Below are 18,503 nucleotides of genomic sequence, written 5' to 3' on the forward strand. Positions count from 1 at the left end.
AAATTATAGGAATAAAACAAACATAAAAGTTTTATTTTCTTTAATATTGAGTGCTAAAATGAGAGACTTTCTTTTTCCTTTTTTTTTTCTCTCCTAATACAATAATAATTTAGGTAGGAGGCATCTCTCTTCCTTTTATTGAGGTATTAAGAAATTTAATTTTTTTTTAGCCATAGGTTCAGGAAGAATTATGCAACTATGAAGTTTCCAAGTTTTGCGTGAACTTTTAAATTAAGGAACACTAAGTAAAGTGATTACCTGTATATCTAGTAGCTAAGGAAATGTATTTTTAAGAAAACTTTTCATTGCAATTTTGTTTTAATACCATTTTCTAATAATTTCTCTTTATTACACAGATCTTATATGTTATATTGTATTTTTAAATTATTAACCTTTCAATGCTGTATATATAGAATTAAACCCCATTTAGGTAAAATAATCAAATGCCATAATATTGAGTAAACTTGGTTTTGGAAGCTAGCATTTCCAATGTACTGTTCTCAATTAAATGAGGCAGGACTGATTTTTAATTAATTGGAGAGGTGTCATGTCCAGTAATTGTACTTACCTTCTTTTAAATACAGCATAATGATGTATTTTAACTTACCCTTTGACAAAATGACCTTTGATGTAATGTTTATATCCAACTTTAATGCATTAGTTTAATTTTTGTTATATTTTTGATTTGCAGATTGCTCTGGGAACAGTTACTAATGTGGAAGAAGCAGTGAAGTGGATAAGTTACACTTATCTTTATGTACGGATGAGAGCAAATCCATTAGTATATGGCATCAGTCACAAGGCTTATCAGGTAGAAAACTCATTTATTGAAAAAAAACAAGCCTTCTTTTTGGTTTTGTAATCTTTTTATGATATGAGGATAAATATTTGCTACTTCTGCCTCATCTGAATAGAGTTAGGTACATAGAAGAAAAACAAAGAGCTTTAATCTTTTTTAGAAAATATGAAGGAAAATTAAATTTGCCACTTGTAATTATTTAACTTTATATCTTTTCCCAATGGTACTAAAAAGTGAGTCTTTATATATTATCAGTTTATTATTCAGGTACATTTCCATTTGATATTGATATTTTGCTGTGATTTTTTAAAAAACTATAATAAATAAAGGTAATTAGATTAAACCAGACATGAGAATTATAGATCACTTTTAATCACAGGCTTATGTTTTATGAAGTATGTTCCTCTTATCAAGTCCCTTCTAAGCCTTTATTCCTAAATTAAAAGATAGCATTAATGAGTTATTAACAGTGTGAAGGCTTGAATCAGTTCCACCGAACACAGTGACAGAACCAGATTTATGTTGTAGCAGCCCTTCCTGTGAACTTTACAGTTGTGTGGTCCACATGGCTTACAGATTCTGTGAGATCTTGTCTTTTCTTAGAACTCTGTTTTATATACTGTAAATGCTTCCTAATTACAGATAAAATCAGTTGTCTAATGAAAACATTCTGTCACCATCATCATATGGATATTCACTAGTGTTAAGTCAAAAGTAGCAAAGTTGAACTGAACTTAAAATTATAGTTTTCCCCATTCACTGTTAATTTAGCTTTTGTATATATTCCATTGTCTTATCAAAGCAGTTGCCAATCTTTTTTGTCATTTTTCCTTTTCCTGTGCTGTAGACTTGACCATGGAAAAATTGAAACTTAAGGGTTAGGAGGGAAAAAAAAGACCTTGCTACAAATAGGGGCTTGTGAAAATAGTCAATGGCACTATGAAAATATTCTGAAAGGATAGAGGAAGATGAAACACAACACATATTTTCATGGGCTAAGCCATTGCAAATCTTGGGGAAAAATAAACACATTAATATTTTTAAGTACTAGATTAATATCAGAAGTCATTTTTGTATAATTTTCTAGTGTAAAGAAAGTGATTTTTTTTTCTTTCTGAGGTACATAGTTTTACTATCTTCACAGTTCAGAGACTTTTTAATTTTCTTTTTAATTTTCTTTTTACTTATATGTTTGTTTTATTACTCAGTAAGAATTTGTAGCCACAAACTCATGTGAACTGACACAAATCATGCTGTCCAACGTATTTTTTAATGGTTTAGTAACATGTGATGAATAAAATGGTTTTATAAGATGAACCTGATACATACAGTATATCATTTATAGCAAATTTTAAGACCTTCATGTTTGTTAATGGCTTTTGATACCATCTTCCCTACATTTGACTTCCTTTGCCTCATTTTTCTTATTTTTAAATTTGTTTTAGCTATGTTTGGTATATGAACATGCTGCCATCAAAATCTAGGTTAGAATGAATAGTAGGAGTATTGACTCATCAGTTGATTTCCAAAGAATTTTTATACTCCCCTCAGTCCCACTTAAAGGTCATATTTATTGTTCATGACCAAAGCATGATCTTCAGTACTTGGTGTGTATGCCTGTGTATATGTGTATATACATACACATACTTATACAAACACATACATCACAATATTTAAGAATTTTTGTTAATATCTTGTGTTAAATGTCCTTTCTGCTTAGAAAAGGCTATAAAATAATTTCAAAACTATTCAAAAATTTCTTGTCAACTTCATCTTACTCTTTGCTTTTATTATTATTATAGGCAAACGGGTTTTTTCATCAGCAGTTGTGAAGTCATACTCTTGAAAGGATAATTTTGCATTTATTTGTTTATATCTTTAATAGAGAAGATCATCCTCACTATAATTTCTCCAAAAGCTGATGAAGTATGATATTTTAAAATCCCTAGTTATTTTAGTGTAGGAGGGAGAAGATAGATTGTTTTACTTATATCTGATTTCTGTTCTTAAGACCAAGTAAGAATTTTGGTGAATTTGACTATGATATGCCTTGGTGATGGTTGGTTTTTGTTGAATCTACTGGGGAGTTCTCTGTGCTTCTTGGATTTTAATGTCTGTGTCCTTCCCCACATTAGGAAAGTTTTCTGCTATAATTTCCTCACATAAAGCTTCTGCCCCTTTTTCTCTCTCTTCATCTTCTGGGCCTCCTATGATTCAGATGTTATTCCTTTCTAATAAATCATGGAGTTCTCTAAGTCTTGTATCATGATCTTTTGCCTTTGATTCCCTTTTTTTCTGCTTCATTATTCTCCATAATTTTGTCTTCTATATAGCTGATTTTCTGCTCTGCTTTGTCCATCCTTGCCATAGTGGCATCTATTTAGGATTGCATCTCAATGAATTTTAGATTCTGAAATATTCCTATCCATCTAAAGATAATATAAAGATTGATCACTTTTTTAATCTTAATGAATTAAAAAAATTTTTTTTCAATGTTTATTTATTTTTGAGAGACAGAGACAGAGTATGAGTAGGGAAGGGGCAGAGAGAGAGGGAGACACAATTCAAAGCAGGCTCCAGGCTCTGAGCTGTCAGCACAGAGCCTGATGCAGGGTTCGAACCCACGAACCATGAGATCATGACCTGGGCCGAAGTCGGACGCCCAAACAACTGAGCCACCCAGGCCCCCCAATCTTAATAAAGGCTTACTTTATTTAATGGATTAAAATATGTTCTAGTTATGTACTAAATTTATAAAAATGTAGTTCTTTAAAAACAGTAATAAAAATTTTTATTCTAACTAAAGCATCAACAAAAAATTTTAATTTCCATAAATAGGTATATATTTGCAAATGATGACTCTCTAAAGAAATATCCAAGTATTTATATATATTTTTTTTCCTACAGATTGACCCAACATTAGCAAAGCATCGAGAACAGTTGGTCATTGAAGTTGGACGAAAACTAGACAAAGCTCGGATGATTCGTTTTGAAGAGCGAACTGGATATTTTTCCTCAACTGATTTGGGTAGAACTGCTAGCCACTACTATATTAAGTACAACACCATTGAGGTATTATACTCAGTGGAACAAATACAATCATATGTTTGTTCTTAGATGTATATACGTTTCTGGACTTCAAAATATAGCATTAATGTAAAGTAACTAAAGCAACTAATAGAACAAAATGAACTTAACTTATATGAATTCAATAACATAATACAGTAAACACAAGAGAAAATAAGACTTTAAAAAATAAGGACCCTCTTGCCATCTGTTCAGTGAGTATATCCTAAGTAGTAGACACACCCAAGCCTAAAACATTGAGAATTTGGGGGAAACCAGTTGAATGAATGCCTGAATGAAATTAGGGAGGAGGTGATGGCTTCATGGTATCAATGAACAAAAAGTTGAAAAATTACTTGCAGGTTATTGAGAAACATTGGCTAAAGAAGAGTTAGAAAAACTAATGCAATTATCAGTTCAGCCAAGCTATACCATTTGGGCAATTTAAGAGGTTTCATGGATAGTTTGCTTGTTGCCTTTTAACATGATTTTGTGTAAGATAGGATGCCACTATAATATTTACATTTTAAGGAATATATGCATGTTTTTATGTGTGTTTGTAGGCATGTATATGCACCTACATATGTTAATACATGGAAAAATGTAACCAGAGATTATCTGTGAGGAAAGTCTTAATTTCAAAGACCAAGATGGGTTAAAGCACATTTTTACTCTCCTTTTTATAGAGAAAGAGTTTGAATTATTTTTTTATATTCTTTTTTTTGTACCTAATTTTATTTTTTATTTTATTTATTTATTTTTTTTTTTTAATGTTTACTTTTGAGAGAGACATACACAGAGTGAGAGTGGGGGAGGGTCAGAGAGAGAGGGAAACCCAGAATCTGAAGCAGGTTCTAGGCTCTGAGCTGTCAGCACAGAGCCTGATGTGGGCCTTGAACTCACAAACCATGAGATCATGACCTGAGCCAAAGTCAGACGCTTAGCCGCCTGAGCTACTCAGGTGCCCTTAATTTTATTTTTTTAATGGAAAAGTAATATAAATCACAAAAGTGAAATTTCCTCAGAAATATGAAAACCTAGGCCTGTATGAAATCTAAATTTTGTACTCATTTAACGTGCTTAGGCATATAACAGTTTTCAGAAAACACCTTTGTGTGCATACTAGCTTTTCTTCATCTTTCCCCGATTAAATCTTGAATTTGTAGTGCACTTTAGGTTTCTTCTTTCAACATGTATCATCTCACAACTGTGATCTGATCTTCCTTAACCCAGAACATTTTCCCTAGCTCTCTGCTGCTTCCATCACGGGCTCACGTGCACTCATTTTGTCCGCTAAGTAACGTTTCTCATTTTCCCACTTGGTAGTATGTTGCTGTCCAACTACATCTTGTGCCTGTAGCTCTTTCAAGAACTGCAGCCATTCTTCGGCTTTATCTATATTCTGTATGGTCTTATTAACTGATTTTTTTTCTTCTCAGTCTTCTGAAGTTCTACATTCCCTCACTAGTAATATTACGATACCTTCGCCAGAATTTTCAGGTTACATAATTTTAGTTATGCCTCTTTGAATTTTATGTGATGTAGGATCAGCTTAAAGTTGGTGAATAGTGCAGATTTCCATATGCCAATGCTGAAAATGAGCCAAGACTGGACTGTTATGCTGAACGTTTCTTTAGATATCTAATGTAGGTTTTAATAACTGACTTGATTGATCTTTTTGCTTCTAAAAGTCTTCTCCAGCTAATTATGTTTTAGGAAACTTTTTAGTCTCTGATAAATTTGATGTTTAAAACAATGCTCAGGAATAGTATGCCACAGACATAATAACTCTGAATTGTTTAGGACTCAAATATTCTCTAAGAATGTTTTGATGTATAGTCACTTTTTAATTGAAAATATTTCACTGGATATTCTATTTTAATCAAATATAACACTTACCTTGGTAGACCTTCAATGAACTCTTTGATGCTCACAAAACAGAAAGTGATATTTTTGCTATAGTCTCCAAAGCTGAAGAATTTGATCAAATCAAGGTAAGATTACTTGAAGCTTAAATCAATGCATATAGCATATATACATTCATCTATTTATAAAAGCTTATAGTTAATTGTTATTCCTGATACAGTATAAGCTGTATGGCACTTCGCACTTGGAGTACCAGCAGTATTCTTCCATTTATCAACAATGTCCACTATCCTAGATTATGATATTATGTCATCTCTGACATTATTCTTTGCTCTCTACTGCAAATCAAATATAATTTAAGTAGGTTTTGCAGTAATGAAACTAGCAGAGAATATAGTTTGTAGATTTTGGTTTATTTGCAATATAAGGTTCACTGAAGAAAATATAAAGGACATGCATGATTCAAACTTAGATATAAGTATTTCTGTACCTGTATTATAATTTAATCTTATTAACAGTGGAAACTTTAATACTGTGAATCATAGTACTTCACAGCTTTAAGCTATGAATGTGTTATACCATATAAAAATATATGACTGTAATGAATGCATTTGAAGATAATTCAAGTTTGCCCTAATCCATTTGGGCAGAGGTTTTACTCTGGTCAAATAAAATATGAAATCTCATCAACTGAAGGATGGTGAGGTCAGAAGATTTAATTTTTGTGGCATATCAAATTTTTATATGTCAATGGCAACTTTAATATTGGTGATGAATAATAAAATGTAATTGTATCAGACTCAAGATAGTTTCTTACTGTATTTTATTAGCTACCTATGAAAAAATTACTATATATTAGTATACAAAAGAAAAATGTTGCATTACATCAAATGGAAACTTTAAAAAAATATGTAATGTGGTTTAGTTTCAATATGAAAAATTTCAATAAATCATCCCAAATAATCTTACAGAAACATTGATTCTTCCAGGTCAGAGAAGAGGAAATAGAAGAGCTAGATGCCTTATTAAACAATTTCTGTGAACTCTCGGCTCCTGGAGGTGTAGAGAACAGTTATGGGAAAATAAACATCCTACTTCAAACTTATATCAGCCGAGGAGAGATGGACAGTTTCTCCCTTATATCAGATTCTGCGTATGTTGCACAGGTAAGAATATTACTCCCTTCCTGTTTGCCCTTTCTTGGTTACTTCTAGAGACTCAAGAAATTAATTCATGCTATACTCTGAATGTATTGCATTGTGACATGCTAGCAATTACCATTTTATTGCAGAACTAGTTCTATTTAATTTGCACATCTTTTATGCCACCTATGCTATTAGATCAGAAATGGAAGTGGGATTTGGTGGTTGGTTTGGCCCTTTTGATGTTGCTACTGTTTTCATTGTACAGTTTAAAAATATCAACATTTGTGTTTTTCTGCTTTACATGATACATTTCTTTTACTTACAAAGGCAATAAGACATGAATATTTCAAGCAAAGTAAAAGATTGTGGAACCTTTGTAGCTTACCCCAAATGTTAGAAATATAAACATTTTTTTACCATTAAATAAGGCTTAATAACTACTTCATACCACATGTTCACTATGATAAGTGTCTGATATAAAAAAAAAAATAATCTTTTTTCCCTTTTGGTGATACTTAAAAATAGAGAACTGAAAGAAAATTATTCCCTAAATGACAGCTCATTAAATATATATTTTTTAAAATACTGTAGTGTACTTTTGGGATGAGCACTGGGTGTTGTATGGAAACCAATTTGACAGTAAATTTCATATATTAAAAAATAAAAAAAATAAAATAAAATACTGTAGTGTAAAATGTTGTAGTATTTATATTCAAGACTTCACGTGAAGTAAAATAGGTTATTTTTTGCAGTATTTACCTTTCAAATGAGTTTTCTCTTCTAGACCTTTATTTAAAAAAATACTCTTAATCAAAAATACCTTTTTCTTTTAATTTTTTAAAGCTGTTTATTTATTTTTGAGAGAGAGATTGGAAGAGAGAGAGAGTGCACACAGGGGAGGGGCAGAGAGAGAGGGAGACAGAGAATCCCAAGCAGGCTCTGCACGTTAGTGCAGAGCCTGATGTGGGGCTCGAACTCACTAACTGTGAGATCATGTCCTGAGCCAAAACCAAGAGTCAGACGCTTAACTGAGCCACCCAGGCACCCCAAGAATACCTTTTTCGAAAGAGAAACAAACCAAGAAACAGACTCTTAATTATAGAGAACAAATGGATGGTTACCAGAGGGGAGGTAGGTGGGGGGATGAGTGAAATAAGGGTGCGAATTCAGGAGTACACTTCTCATGATGACCAGTATGAGGTATGGAATTGTTGAATCACTATGTTGTACACCTGAAACTAATATAACACTGTATACTAACTATACTATAATTAAAATAAAATTTTGAAAAATTCCTTTTTCATCATTTTTTATTGAGTAATGCCTCCTCTAAGTTAAGGAAAAATAAAAGCTTAATCTTATTATAAATATAGAAATGATTCTGCTATGTATCTTAGGTTGGTAGTTTTGTTCAAAAACTTTATATAGAAAAAGTATGTTTGTGTTAAATAAATTAGTATTAACAGCCATAAATACTCAGGGGTGCTTTAAGATAAATATAAACATGAAATATTTGCAAACATGAACCAAGACATATTGGCAAGCAATTTGAATGAATTCAGTAATTTAATCAAAGTAGCCAAGGAACCAGGTGATTTCATATACTCTGTAAAGCAAATGTGGATGTGGTGAAAACTTCCTTTTCTTTTTGCATTTTGGAAGACATGTGTTTCCTGCCATAAAAATTTATATGTAGTCTCAAAACTCTGTGACTTCTATAGGAACCATTGTTTCTAACTTCTTGTATCTGTTTTTCTGAAAAATAATATTGTCATTTTATGTTTTCTAATGATTTTATATTGAAACAGTTAATGACTTCTCTAAAAGTTAAAGCTTTTCTGGGTTCCAGATGAATAATCTGGCCCATTTATGCTTGATTCAAGATTATGAAGACTGACAGATGGATTGCTTTATAATGTAAAACTTACGGTTTCTTCATGATTGGTGCTCAGAAAGTCAGTCTCAGAAAATTAAGGTTATATCTCAAAGCATCCTGGTTTTTCTTAAATGGCTATTGTGGGTTTATTATTCTTGAATGCGTGGGATAAATTACTTTTGAGTTTATGTTTTAAGTTTAAGCCATCAACAGTTCCACAAACACCCTCTCAGCTCTGTAAAATAGTAATCATCCCTTCTGTATTTCTAAAACTTGATTATCTCAGGCCCGAGATAAATCCTTAGCTGAAATATTCTACGATTTTATAAAGAATCCTATATTTAGCTTCTCTAAACTGCACGTTTTAGAGACTTTAATCATGCTCACTCAATTTATATCATTCCAGATTAAAATGCCTGCTTATATCTCACATGGGATTCCTCCTTCCATTTCTTTTAGCTTTTAGGGAACAACTGTAGGTTGTGACATAGAAAAATAACATACTTTCAAATACAGTTGGGAAAATTAGCCTGGCATGTTCTTACAAGAGCAACTAGGAATGATGCAAGAAGAAAATCTCTTTGGTAGATATAATAATCAAAATGTTCATTTCATTTATCATTCTCTTGGCCTAATAAAACCCATCCTGTAATTTTTAATAGGTATCCAAACTGTCCTTATACGTCTAAGTACCATTTTTGTTCTTAAATTTCTAATACTGATAAAAAGTTGAATTTGTTAAGAGACAAATACATATTTTATATAAAATGTAATATCAAATCCCTTAACTCTTATGATCGTTTTTACCTCATAACTTCGACCTTGTCAAAATCATAAAAAGAGAAGAAAAAGAGTGAAGATTTTAGATAGAGAAATCGAAGTTTTTAAAGTCTTCATTTTCAGATATAGATGTCATTAAATTCTATGAGGTATCTCCAAGTTCATGACTTTAAAAACAATCTTCAGTAAAAATATGCAAAGTTAATGATAGAGGGAAGAGGGCAAAACAAATAGAAACTAACTGTGGAGATGCTTAATAGGCTTCAAACATTGTAGCTTTCTATATGTCTATTAATGAAATTATCCTGACCATCGAATTTAGAATTTTGGAGTTAAATTGGAGTTGTTTAGACCAGACTTTGAATAGATACTGTGACACAAACTATCTGTGTGATCTTGGTCAAATTATTGACCATACCAAGCTCTAGTATCTTCATCTGTAAAATCATAATATCAAGATCAATCAAATGCAGTTGTTATAAAGATTAAATGAGATAATAGACAGATTAAATTAGATACATAATGCTGTTAATATGTTGCTTGGTTTTTAGAGAGCCACTAATACAGATAGCTACACTCATCAGTACTTCCTTTATCACTCTTCTCTTACTAATTTTTCCACCTGACTGGATCCCAAAGTCCTCCTTATTTTCATAAGTAGACTTATAATCATTCCACTATATACCCAAGAATATCCTTGACTGTCTCTTATATTCTAAATGGCCTCAACAGCATACTAAGTACTTTATATACATTTTATCTCCTTCATTCCTAGTTAGGGGGTGTAGGGTGGAGCTTCCTGAAAACTTGGAAATGAGGCTGCCATCTGAGAATTAAACAAGATAACGTCCACATATGAAGGATGTAATTATTCTTATGTAGAAATAATCAAGATAAATAGGGTTATATGAGAATAGATGTTGCCTACAATTAAAGGGTGCAACTTGGCATACTTCTTTTAAAACTGGGTGTGAATGACAAATTTGACAAATTTACAAGTACACTGTACCTAACTACTGACCCTCTTTTTATTCTTCAGAATGCAGCTAGAATTGTTCGTGCTCTTTTTGAAATTGCTCTGAGGAAACGTTGGCCCGCCATGACCTACAGGCTCCTGAATCTTAGTAAAGTCATTGACAAGAGGCTTTGGGGTTGGGCTAGCCCTTTGAGACAGTTTTCAGTGTTACCACCACACATTCTAACAAGATTAGAAGAAAAAAACCTTACTGTGGATAAGCTGAAAGACATGAGGAAAGATGAAATAGGTAAGAAGGAAGCAAAAGTGTTTTAATGTATTATTCTGTACAAATAAAAGTTTATTAGATATAAAAGAGAACTATTGTGCATTTTCACATTACTCAGGATAAATTTTTACCATTTTAAATCACGTTGGTATCAATATGTAAATAACATTTGTTCTTCTGTGTTTATATGATGTTGAAAAATTATTTCTCCATACATTTTCATGTACCTGAACATTTTATTGGACAAATGTATAATGTATTGACTAGTTAATATTTCACATTCAGAACAGAATAGACATTACACATGAAGGGAGTCAGGCTGAGGAGGAATAAGCGGGGAGGGATAAGGTCCAAAGATGTAAAGAGAGGTTGAGGTAGTTATTTCACTTGTATAGTGAGAACACTTTCAAGATAGAATGGTAGAAGGGAAGTATCAATGAAATAGAGAGAACTTGAGAATATTAACCAAGGAAGTTGAGAGCACTCACACTGGAGTAACATGTAAATGTTGTATCAAAATAAGGAAAATCACTTTAGTTCAGATTCTGGTGAACATAGAACATTTTGATCTGTTCATAATCTTGCTTTAAGAAATTATATTACGAAGAACCTAGATAGACAAGAAATGTTGATACTATTAAATATAATCTGTTTCCACTTAATTGCTTGAACTGAAGTAGGAAAATGTCTATAGTTAGTCACATCTGTTTGTGACCCAACCCCCCCCCCCCCGACCCTGGCATTCCCAGACATAATTATTTCAGAATCTAATCATTCATGAAAATATGTATAACTTGTTAATTGTGTGCTATGTGACCATATTTTATATTTTAGCATTTTTCTGGAAATGAGTTTGGATGGGTGATTTGTGTTTTATTACCAAAACATTTCCTATCATGGTTATAATGTTGAGAAATAGACTTTGTGTAAATTAATGGCTGTTTTCACAAAATACTGAATATTTTTATACTATGTCATGAGCTAACTAGGAGAAGTGGAACTGTTTATAGTAGTTTAAACACTGTCAAGTTTCAGTAATTTTAAGAACCCTATTAATAGCTGAAGAAACCTTGATACTGGTTTTCAGAGCTATGAATTGCTAATTCAAGTTAACTATTACAAAATATTCAAACATGCCAGGTCAAGAATGTCAGCTATTCTACATAGCAAATCATAAAACAAGCAATAAAACCACCTTCTCTGAAATCCCATTTACAAGTCAGATTATATTGCTTTTTTTCTGTCTGAACACATTTCTTCTATGTGATGTTTTCCTTACAGGTCACATGCTGCATCATGTGAATATTGGGCTCAAGGTCAAACAATGTGTTCATCAGATTCCTTCTGTTACAATGGAAGCATCCATTCAGCCCATCACACGGACTGTCCTCCGAGTGACGCTCAGCATCTGTCCTGATTTTACTTGGAATGATCAGGTAAAAGTGGAAAATATCTATATCCATGATAAACAAAATGTCTATACTGCAGGTTCAATTACACCTCCTTCCATATGTCCTTAAGGCATGTAGAAAATCTCTAAAAAGAAGACACACTGAAGATTTATTTTAAACAGTACAGTAATATTTACTATCATCCTCAAGAAAAACATGGTATAATACATTAATATGTCAACCAATGAGACCTTTCCAGAACTCTTAGGTGACCTAAATATTTAGCATTGAACAACAGTTTAGTGATTCACTTTCATAGTGACTTTGCTTATTAACTCTGTCTTCTTTAATTTTCTCTCTGGTATCTTCATTTTTGCCAGTCCTACTTACTCTGTCATTTTAGTCTATTAAAAAAGTCAAGATTCTTCGTGCTAAACAAGCCCTTTAATCCTGATATTTCTCCAACTATCATTCTCTTCTTTTCTTTACCATTAGACTTGTAGAAAGAGTAGTCTGTATTTTCTTCCTGGTCACCAGTTTCTCTCCTGCTGAGACTACTTTCTCAGTGATTACTAAAAACTGACTGGTTGCCATAATAAATGACTTTTTCTCAGATCTTTTTTACTTCTCTGAACATTCAGCACTATACTTCGTCCTTCTTGAGAATGCCCTTCCTTGGCACCCATAACATGCCTGTTTCTGTTTGTATACCTTCGATTCTTCTTTCTAAATCTTAGGTGTTACTGTTTGTGTGTGTGTGTGTGTGTTTAGGAAGATCTACTCTTGATCCTCTTCTTATTCTGTCAAAATTTTTAAAGGTCTGTCTTTTCAGTAGTTACTGTACAAAGAGTACAGTAGAGATTGTAGATACAAAAGAAAGTAAGTCTCAATCCTTTCTTTCAAGAAGCCAGTGGAGGAAGGCAAGGAAATCAGTAATTGTAGTGGCAATTCCTACTTTACATGGTTATTGTAAGGTTCTAATTTAGTTTCAGTAAATATCTTCTACATTACCTGACATTATTTGTACATCTTTAATATGAATTAATTTTGTCAGTGTGCTCAAAAATTACCCAACCGTAGTCCTAATGCAAATCTACCACTGGTCGTAAACTGTCCTAACCAGTAATTTCTTCAGTTTCCTTGTCTGTAAACATAAGTAATAATAATAATAATAATTAGTTTTTCATAGAATTTCTGTGAGAGCTACATGATAGAAAATTATATTTAATATTTGTATAAACAAAGTTTCACATAAAATATAAATTAGCCATATACTCATATTTCATTTTGTATTTAATAGAGTATTTTTAAAATGCATAAAAGCTTTATTTTTTTTCACACTGTTTACTTCTATCAGTATCCATAGAAAATCTTTTACAGTTTGGTTTAATTCATTAGTATGATAGTGTACTTAATTGTTTTTTTTTGTAAACTCTATCAGTTAGAAGGCTGTTGACTACAAGAATAGAAAACCTAACTGTCTCAAACTGACTTATGCAGGAAAATATATTGTCTTCCACAATAAAAGTTCCAAAGGTAGAATAGGCTCCAAAGGTGATTGAGTCTTTTATTTAATGCTATAATTTAGGGCCCATCATATTGCTGTCCTGACACTCTTGGCTACTTTGCAAATATTTTCATGCTTCCTTGTTCATGCTTAACAGAGAAAGGTAAACACACCCCTACTTCATTAACCCAGAGCATGGACTAGAAGACTTTTTCTTCAGTCTAACTGGGCTGGTATTGGGCATGTGCCTATCCCTTACCACAAGCTGTTTGTTGTAAGGAGGATGCTGTAAGCTGATTGGCTTGTACTAAACAAAATCATCCTGAGAGATGTGGTCACCTTCTCCTGAGTCACATTAGAGAAAGATGAACACTGAACAAGATTGAGCTTTGTTAGGGGGAAAAAAAAAAAAGAGGGAGAGGAATGAATACACGAAATATAGTATATCTAGCTATCCAATGGAATATTATTTGTCAATTAAAAAGAATGAAGACTGATGCATGATACAACATGAATGAACCTTGAAAACATGGTAAATGAAAGAAGTGAATCACAGAAGCCCACATATGATTCTATTTATATGAAATGTCCAATATAGGCAAATCTTTATAGAGAGAAAGCAGATTGGGGTTGTCAAGGTTGGAGACCAATAGGGGAAGATACGTAGTGACTGCAAATGGGTTTAAGGTACCTTTTTGGGGGTAGTTCTAAAATTAGATTATGGAAGACTTTGTACAACTTTGTGAATATATTAAAACCATTGAACTATATACTTTAAATGAGTAAACTTTGTTATGTAAATTATAAATCAGTAAAGCTGTTAGAGAAGAATGGCTGCTGGGTGTGCAGACAACAATATCCCTTACTTGAGTTAAAATATACATAGTATTAGCATCTTATTTTTTTTTCTAGGTCCATGGGACAGTAGGAGAACCTTGGTGGATTTGGGTAGAAGATCCTACAAATGACCATATTTATCATTCAGAGTATTTTATAGTTCTAAAAAAACAGGTAAACATGGGTGTGTTGCTCTATTATTATGTTGCTATTATAGAAAGAAGAAAATATGAACTAAATAATTTCTGTTTTTACCTATTTCTCTACAATTTCATAATGCCATTAAAGCTTTATTATTTTTTATGTTTCTATTTGGTTTTAAAGAAAACAGGAATTGCATGTTATTGTATTCATATATTCAATGTGATCTTAGTTTGAGAAATTGAATTGTAATTTTTATCATGGTTTAAGGCATGACTTCCAGAAGAGTGGAATATGTCAAATGGATGGGATAAGTAATGTAATAGATAAATAAAATTAAATAAATAAAAATTACTAACTTTAGGTTATTTATTAAATAAAAACTAGTAACTTTAGGTGTTACAAAAACAAAATACTAAAGAGTATTGGCTCACAGAGTAAAAAGGGCATTTTATTTTATTTTTTTTTTCAGTATATGAAGTTTATTGTCAAATTGATTTCCATACAACACCCAGTGCTCATCCCAAAAGGTGCCCTCCTCAATACCCATCACCCACCCTCCCCTCCCTCCCACCTCCCATCAACCCTCAGTTTGTTCTCAGTTTTTAACAGTCTCTTATGCTTTGGCTCTCTCCCCTATGGGTTTCTGTTAAGTTTCTCAGGATCCACATAAGAGTGAAACCATATGGTATCTGTCTGTCTCTGTATGGCTTATTTCACTTAGCATAACACTCTCCAGTTCCATCCATGTTGCTACAAAGGGCCATATTTCATTCTTTCTCATTGCCACATAGTACTCCATTGTGTATATAAACCACAATTTCTTTATCCGTTCATCAGTTGATGGACATTTAGGTTCTTTCCAGAATTTGGCTATTGTTGAGAGTGCTGCTATAAACATTGGGGTACAAGTGCCCCTATGCATCAGTACTCCTGTATCCCTTGGGTAAATTCCTAGCAGTGCTATTGCTGGGTCATAGGGTAGGTCTATTTTTAATTTTTCGAGGAACCTCCACACTGTTTTCCAGAGTGGCTACACCAATTTGCATTCCCACCAACAGTGCAAGAGGGTTCCCGTTTCTCCACATCCTCTCCAGCATCTATAGTCTCCTGATTTGTTCATTTTGGCCACTCTGACTGGCGTGAGGTGATATCTGAGTGTGGTTTTGATTTGTATTTCCCTGATGAGGAGAGATGTTGAGCATTTCTTCATGTGCCTGTTGGCCATCTGGATGTCTTCTTTAGAGAAGTGTCTATAAAAAGGGCATTTTTAAAAAATTTTCCATAAATAACAGCAGAAAGACTCAATTTGATGCTGGCATATCTTTAACTGTGATGCTTCATCCATGATTTCTCTTTTTATTGAAGAGAAAGCAAGCTTCAGGCTGGGAACCTTGGGTAGACAGCAGTAGAATTTCACAGCAATGTTTTGTGTTCATGATTACCTTCTATTTATGCTAGTTTCTCTTATTTCACTTAATGTAGTAATAGAATTTAAAGAAAAATATTAAGTAAATAATTTGGTAAAAATTATGAAGTTGAGTAATTTAATGCATGAGGTTTGGGAAATTATGATAATGAGTCAAACTGGTAACTTGTTAATACGTGATGATATGCATATATAAATAATATAAATTGAGTATAAATTTTACTTTCAACAGTATCAGGTATCCTCAGAAGGAAACCACCTACACATTTCTAAAGTGCCTGAAAATCTCGACTATTTAGGAATCTAAGATATATTCTTTATCTTTAGTACCTCTTGCTGTAGATATCATTCATTGTCTTAACCATAGACTAAGAAGGCCTTTATCATTAGCGTATTCATATTCATCTGAGACTTTATTTCACATTAGGTCATTAGTAAAGAAGCTCAACTACTGGTGTTTACAATCCCTATTTTTGAGCCTTTGCCTTCCCAATACTACATCCGAGCAGTGTCTGATAGATGGTTAGGAGCTGAGGCTGTATGCATTATCAACTTTCAACATCTGATTCTACCTGAGAGACATCCTCCTCATACAGGTAACATTGAATAGTAACTTGAATCATTGATTTTGCAGAAGTGTTGTGTTAATTAAAGTTGCAATTGTCTATACTTAAAAGTTGTCTGAATCTGAATCAGAATCCAACTTATTTGTCAATATAGTTTGAAAAGAGACTTTCTAAAATAGATCGCTATATATACATTTGGTAGAGTTTCATGGTGGGCCTTAATTTTGTTTTAGTTCCAAAACATTAAAGTAAGTCTAATTCAATCTCATAGTTCTAATAAGCATGAGACTCACTATTTCTGTATTATTTTGCCTTTATCCCTATTTTTACATATAATCATTACAATTTCTCCGTATTTTCTTCCTTTTCCATTGCAAGTGTTAATCTGTGTTCTCTGTGAAACTTTTGAGGTATACTTTTTCTTTGCGTTTATTACTGTTTACTTAAACGTATTTCTAGTATGTTAAATGAATTAATTAAAGTGAATTATAGGTTCTTTTCCCTCCATACAGTGTGCTTCTACACCAAAAAAAAAAAACAAATGCTAATATTAAGAAATTAGATAATGCTATCACTACAGAATAGATTCACTATACCTCAAGTCACTTTGCATCCAACAAACAAGTACCATTTTTATTAGTTCTGTTCCTCCACAGTAATATGATAAAAGGGTATATACTAATCTGCAATATCATGTAACAGTTTTTCATTGTCAACTAACAAAAATCCATTTTAGATTTTTGCAACATGAGCAAGTATGTTTATATTGTGACTTATTAAAGAAGCAAAATTTCATGAATGTTTATATTGATACTTTCCAGTGGCCTATATTCTATTTCAAAAATATCTTTAGGGGCACCAGGGTGGCTCAGTCAGTTAAGCTTCTGACTCTTGATCTCAGCTCAGGTCTTTATCTCAGGGTCATGAGTTCAAGCCCATGTTGGGCTCTGCATGAAGCCTACTTAAAAAAAAATCTTTAGATTGAGCTATTAATTTATTGTATTAAGTTTATTTCTTACTGAGAATTCATAATTGATAATTATTGATTTCAGGAGGCCTTTAATTTATAGAAAATTGAAGGTCAATTTTTTTTTTTCATATAATTCCTCTGAAGACAAACTCTTTGTTTTTTCAAAATAAAAATGTTAGTAAGAACATTTTTATTAGTTCTTACTAACATATTTTTAACAATCCTTTGGGAAATGAAAGAAGGCATTAATGTGACTTTCATCTTTGCCATTTTTGTCAAATGGGTACCTTGTTCATTATCTTAACATATCTTAAAGGGAAATACTTTAGACTACAGCTTAAAACCACTTGGATATGTTGATAAAACTAAAAAAGTTCGTCAACAGAGAAATAATGAGATTGTAGTATCTACTGATATACTCACTGAAGAGGACCCTTCTGCTTTTCTTCCATCAAATATGCCTATATATGATATCTAGAATCTCAGAATACATAACGATGTTTAGTGCTTTAGTTTAAAAATACATGCTACCATCATCACTAGTAGATCTCTGACTTCCGTACTTGATTTTAACGTGCATTAACATTATATTTTAATGCTCATTTTATCACCTCTCTGTTGAGTGGCCAAGCACATATCATCCTATTTATATAATTAGTTGACTTCTGACTACATTTTAAAAAGCAGTAAATGTACCACCGTGACATCTCAGTTGATACTATAAATGCATGATGTAACCTCAGTGATTCCCAGTTCTATTTGGCTGAGTGTGTGTGTGTGTGCGTGCATGCGGGTGTGTGCGTGGGTGCATGTGTGCATATGGTGCCTCACTGAGCCTAAATCAGCCAAGAAAATTCTTCAACTTTCATAGAAGTCAATCATTTTA

At 32.4% G+C, this 18,503-nt stretch overlaps 1 protein-coding gene across 3 annotated transcripts in view; it reads left to right on the plus strand.

Moving 5' to 3' along the window:
* ASCC3 (activating signal cointegrator 1 complex subunit 3) overlaps nt 1–18,503 on the plus strand; it is a 359,800-nt gene that overhangs the window by 220,079 nt on the left and 121,218 nt on the right. For all 3 annotated transcript variants that reach the window (XM_019442967.2, XM_019442970.2, XM_053904622.1), the window contains exons 17-24: nt 692–811; nt 3,707–3,871; nt 5,773–5,859; nt 6,721–6,897; nt 10,572–10,797; nt 12,058–12,212; nt 14,587–14,685; nt 16,509–16,677. In XM_019442967.2, coding sequence (XP_019298512.2) covers nt 692–811; nt 3,707–3,871; nt 5,773–5,859; nt 6,721–6,897; nt 10,572–10,797; nt 12,058–12,212; nt 14,587–14,685; nt 16,509–16,677 — 1,198 coding nt within the window. The remainder of the gene's footprint in view (nt 1–691; nt 812–3,706; nt 3,872–5,772; nt 5,860–6,720; nt 6,898–10,571; nt 10,798–12,057; nt 12,213–14,586; nt 14,686–16,508; nt 16,678–18,503) is intronic.

Source organism: Panthera pardus, unplaced genomic scaffold (assembly GCF_024362965.1).
Source record: "Panthera pardus isolate Hobbes unplaced genomic scaffold, ASM2436296v1 HiC_scaffold_17, whole genome shotgun sequence".
In the NCBI taxonomy this organism is placed as follows: Eukaryota; Metazoa; Chordata; class Mammalia; order Carnivora; family Felidae; genus Panthera; species Panthera pardus.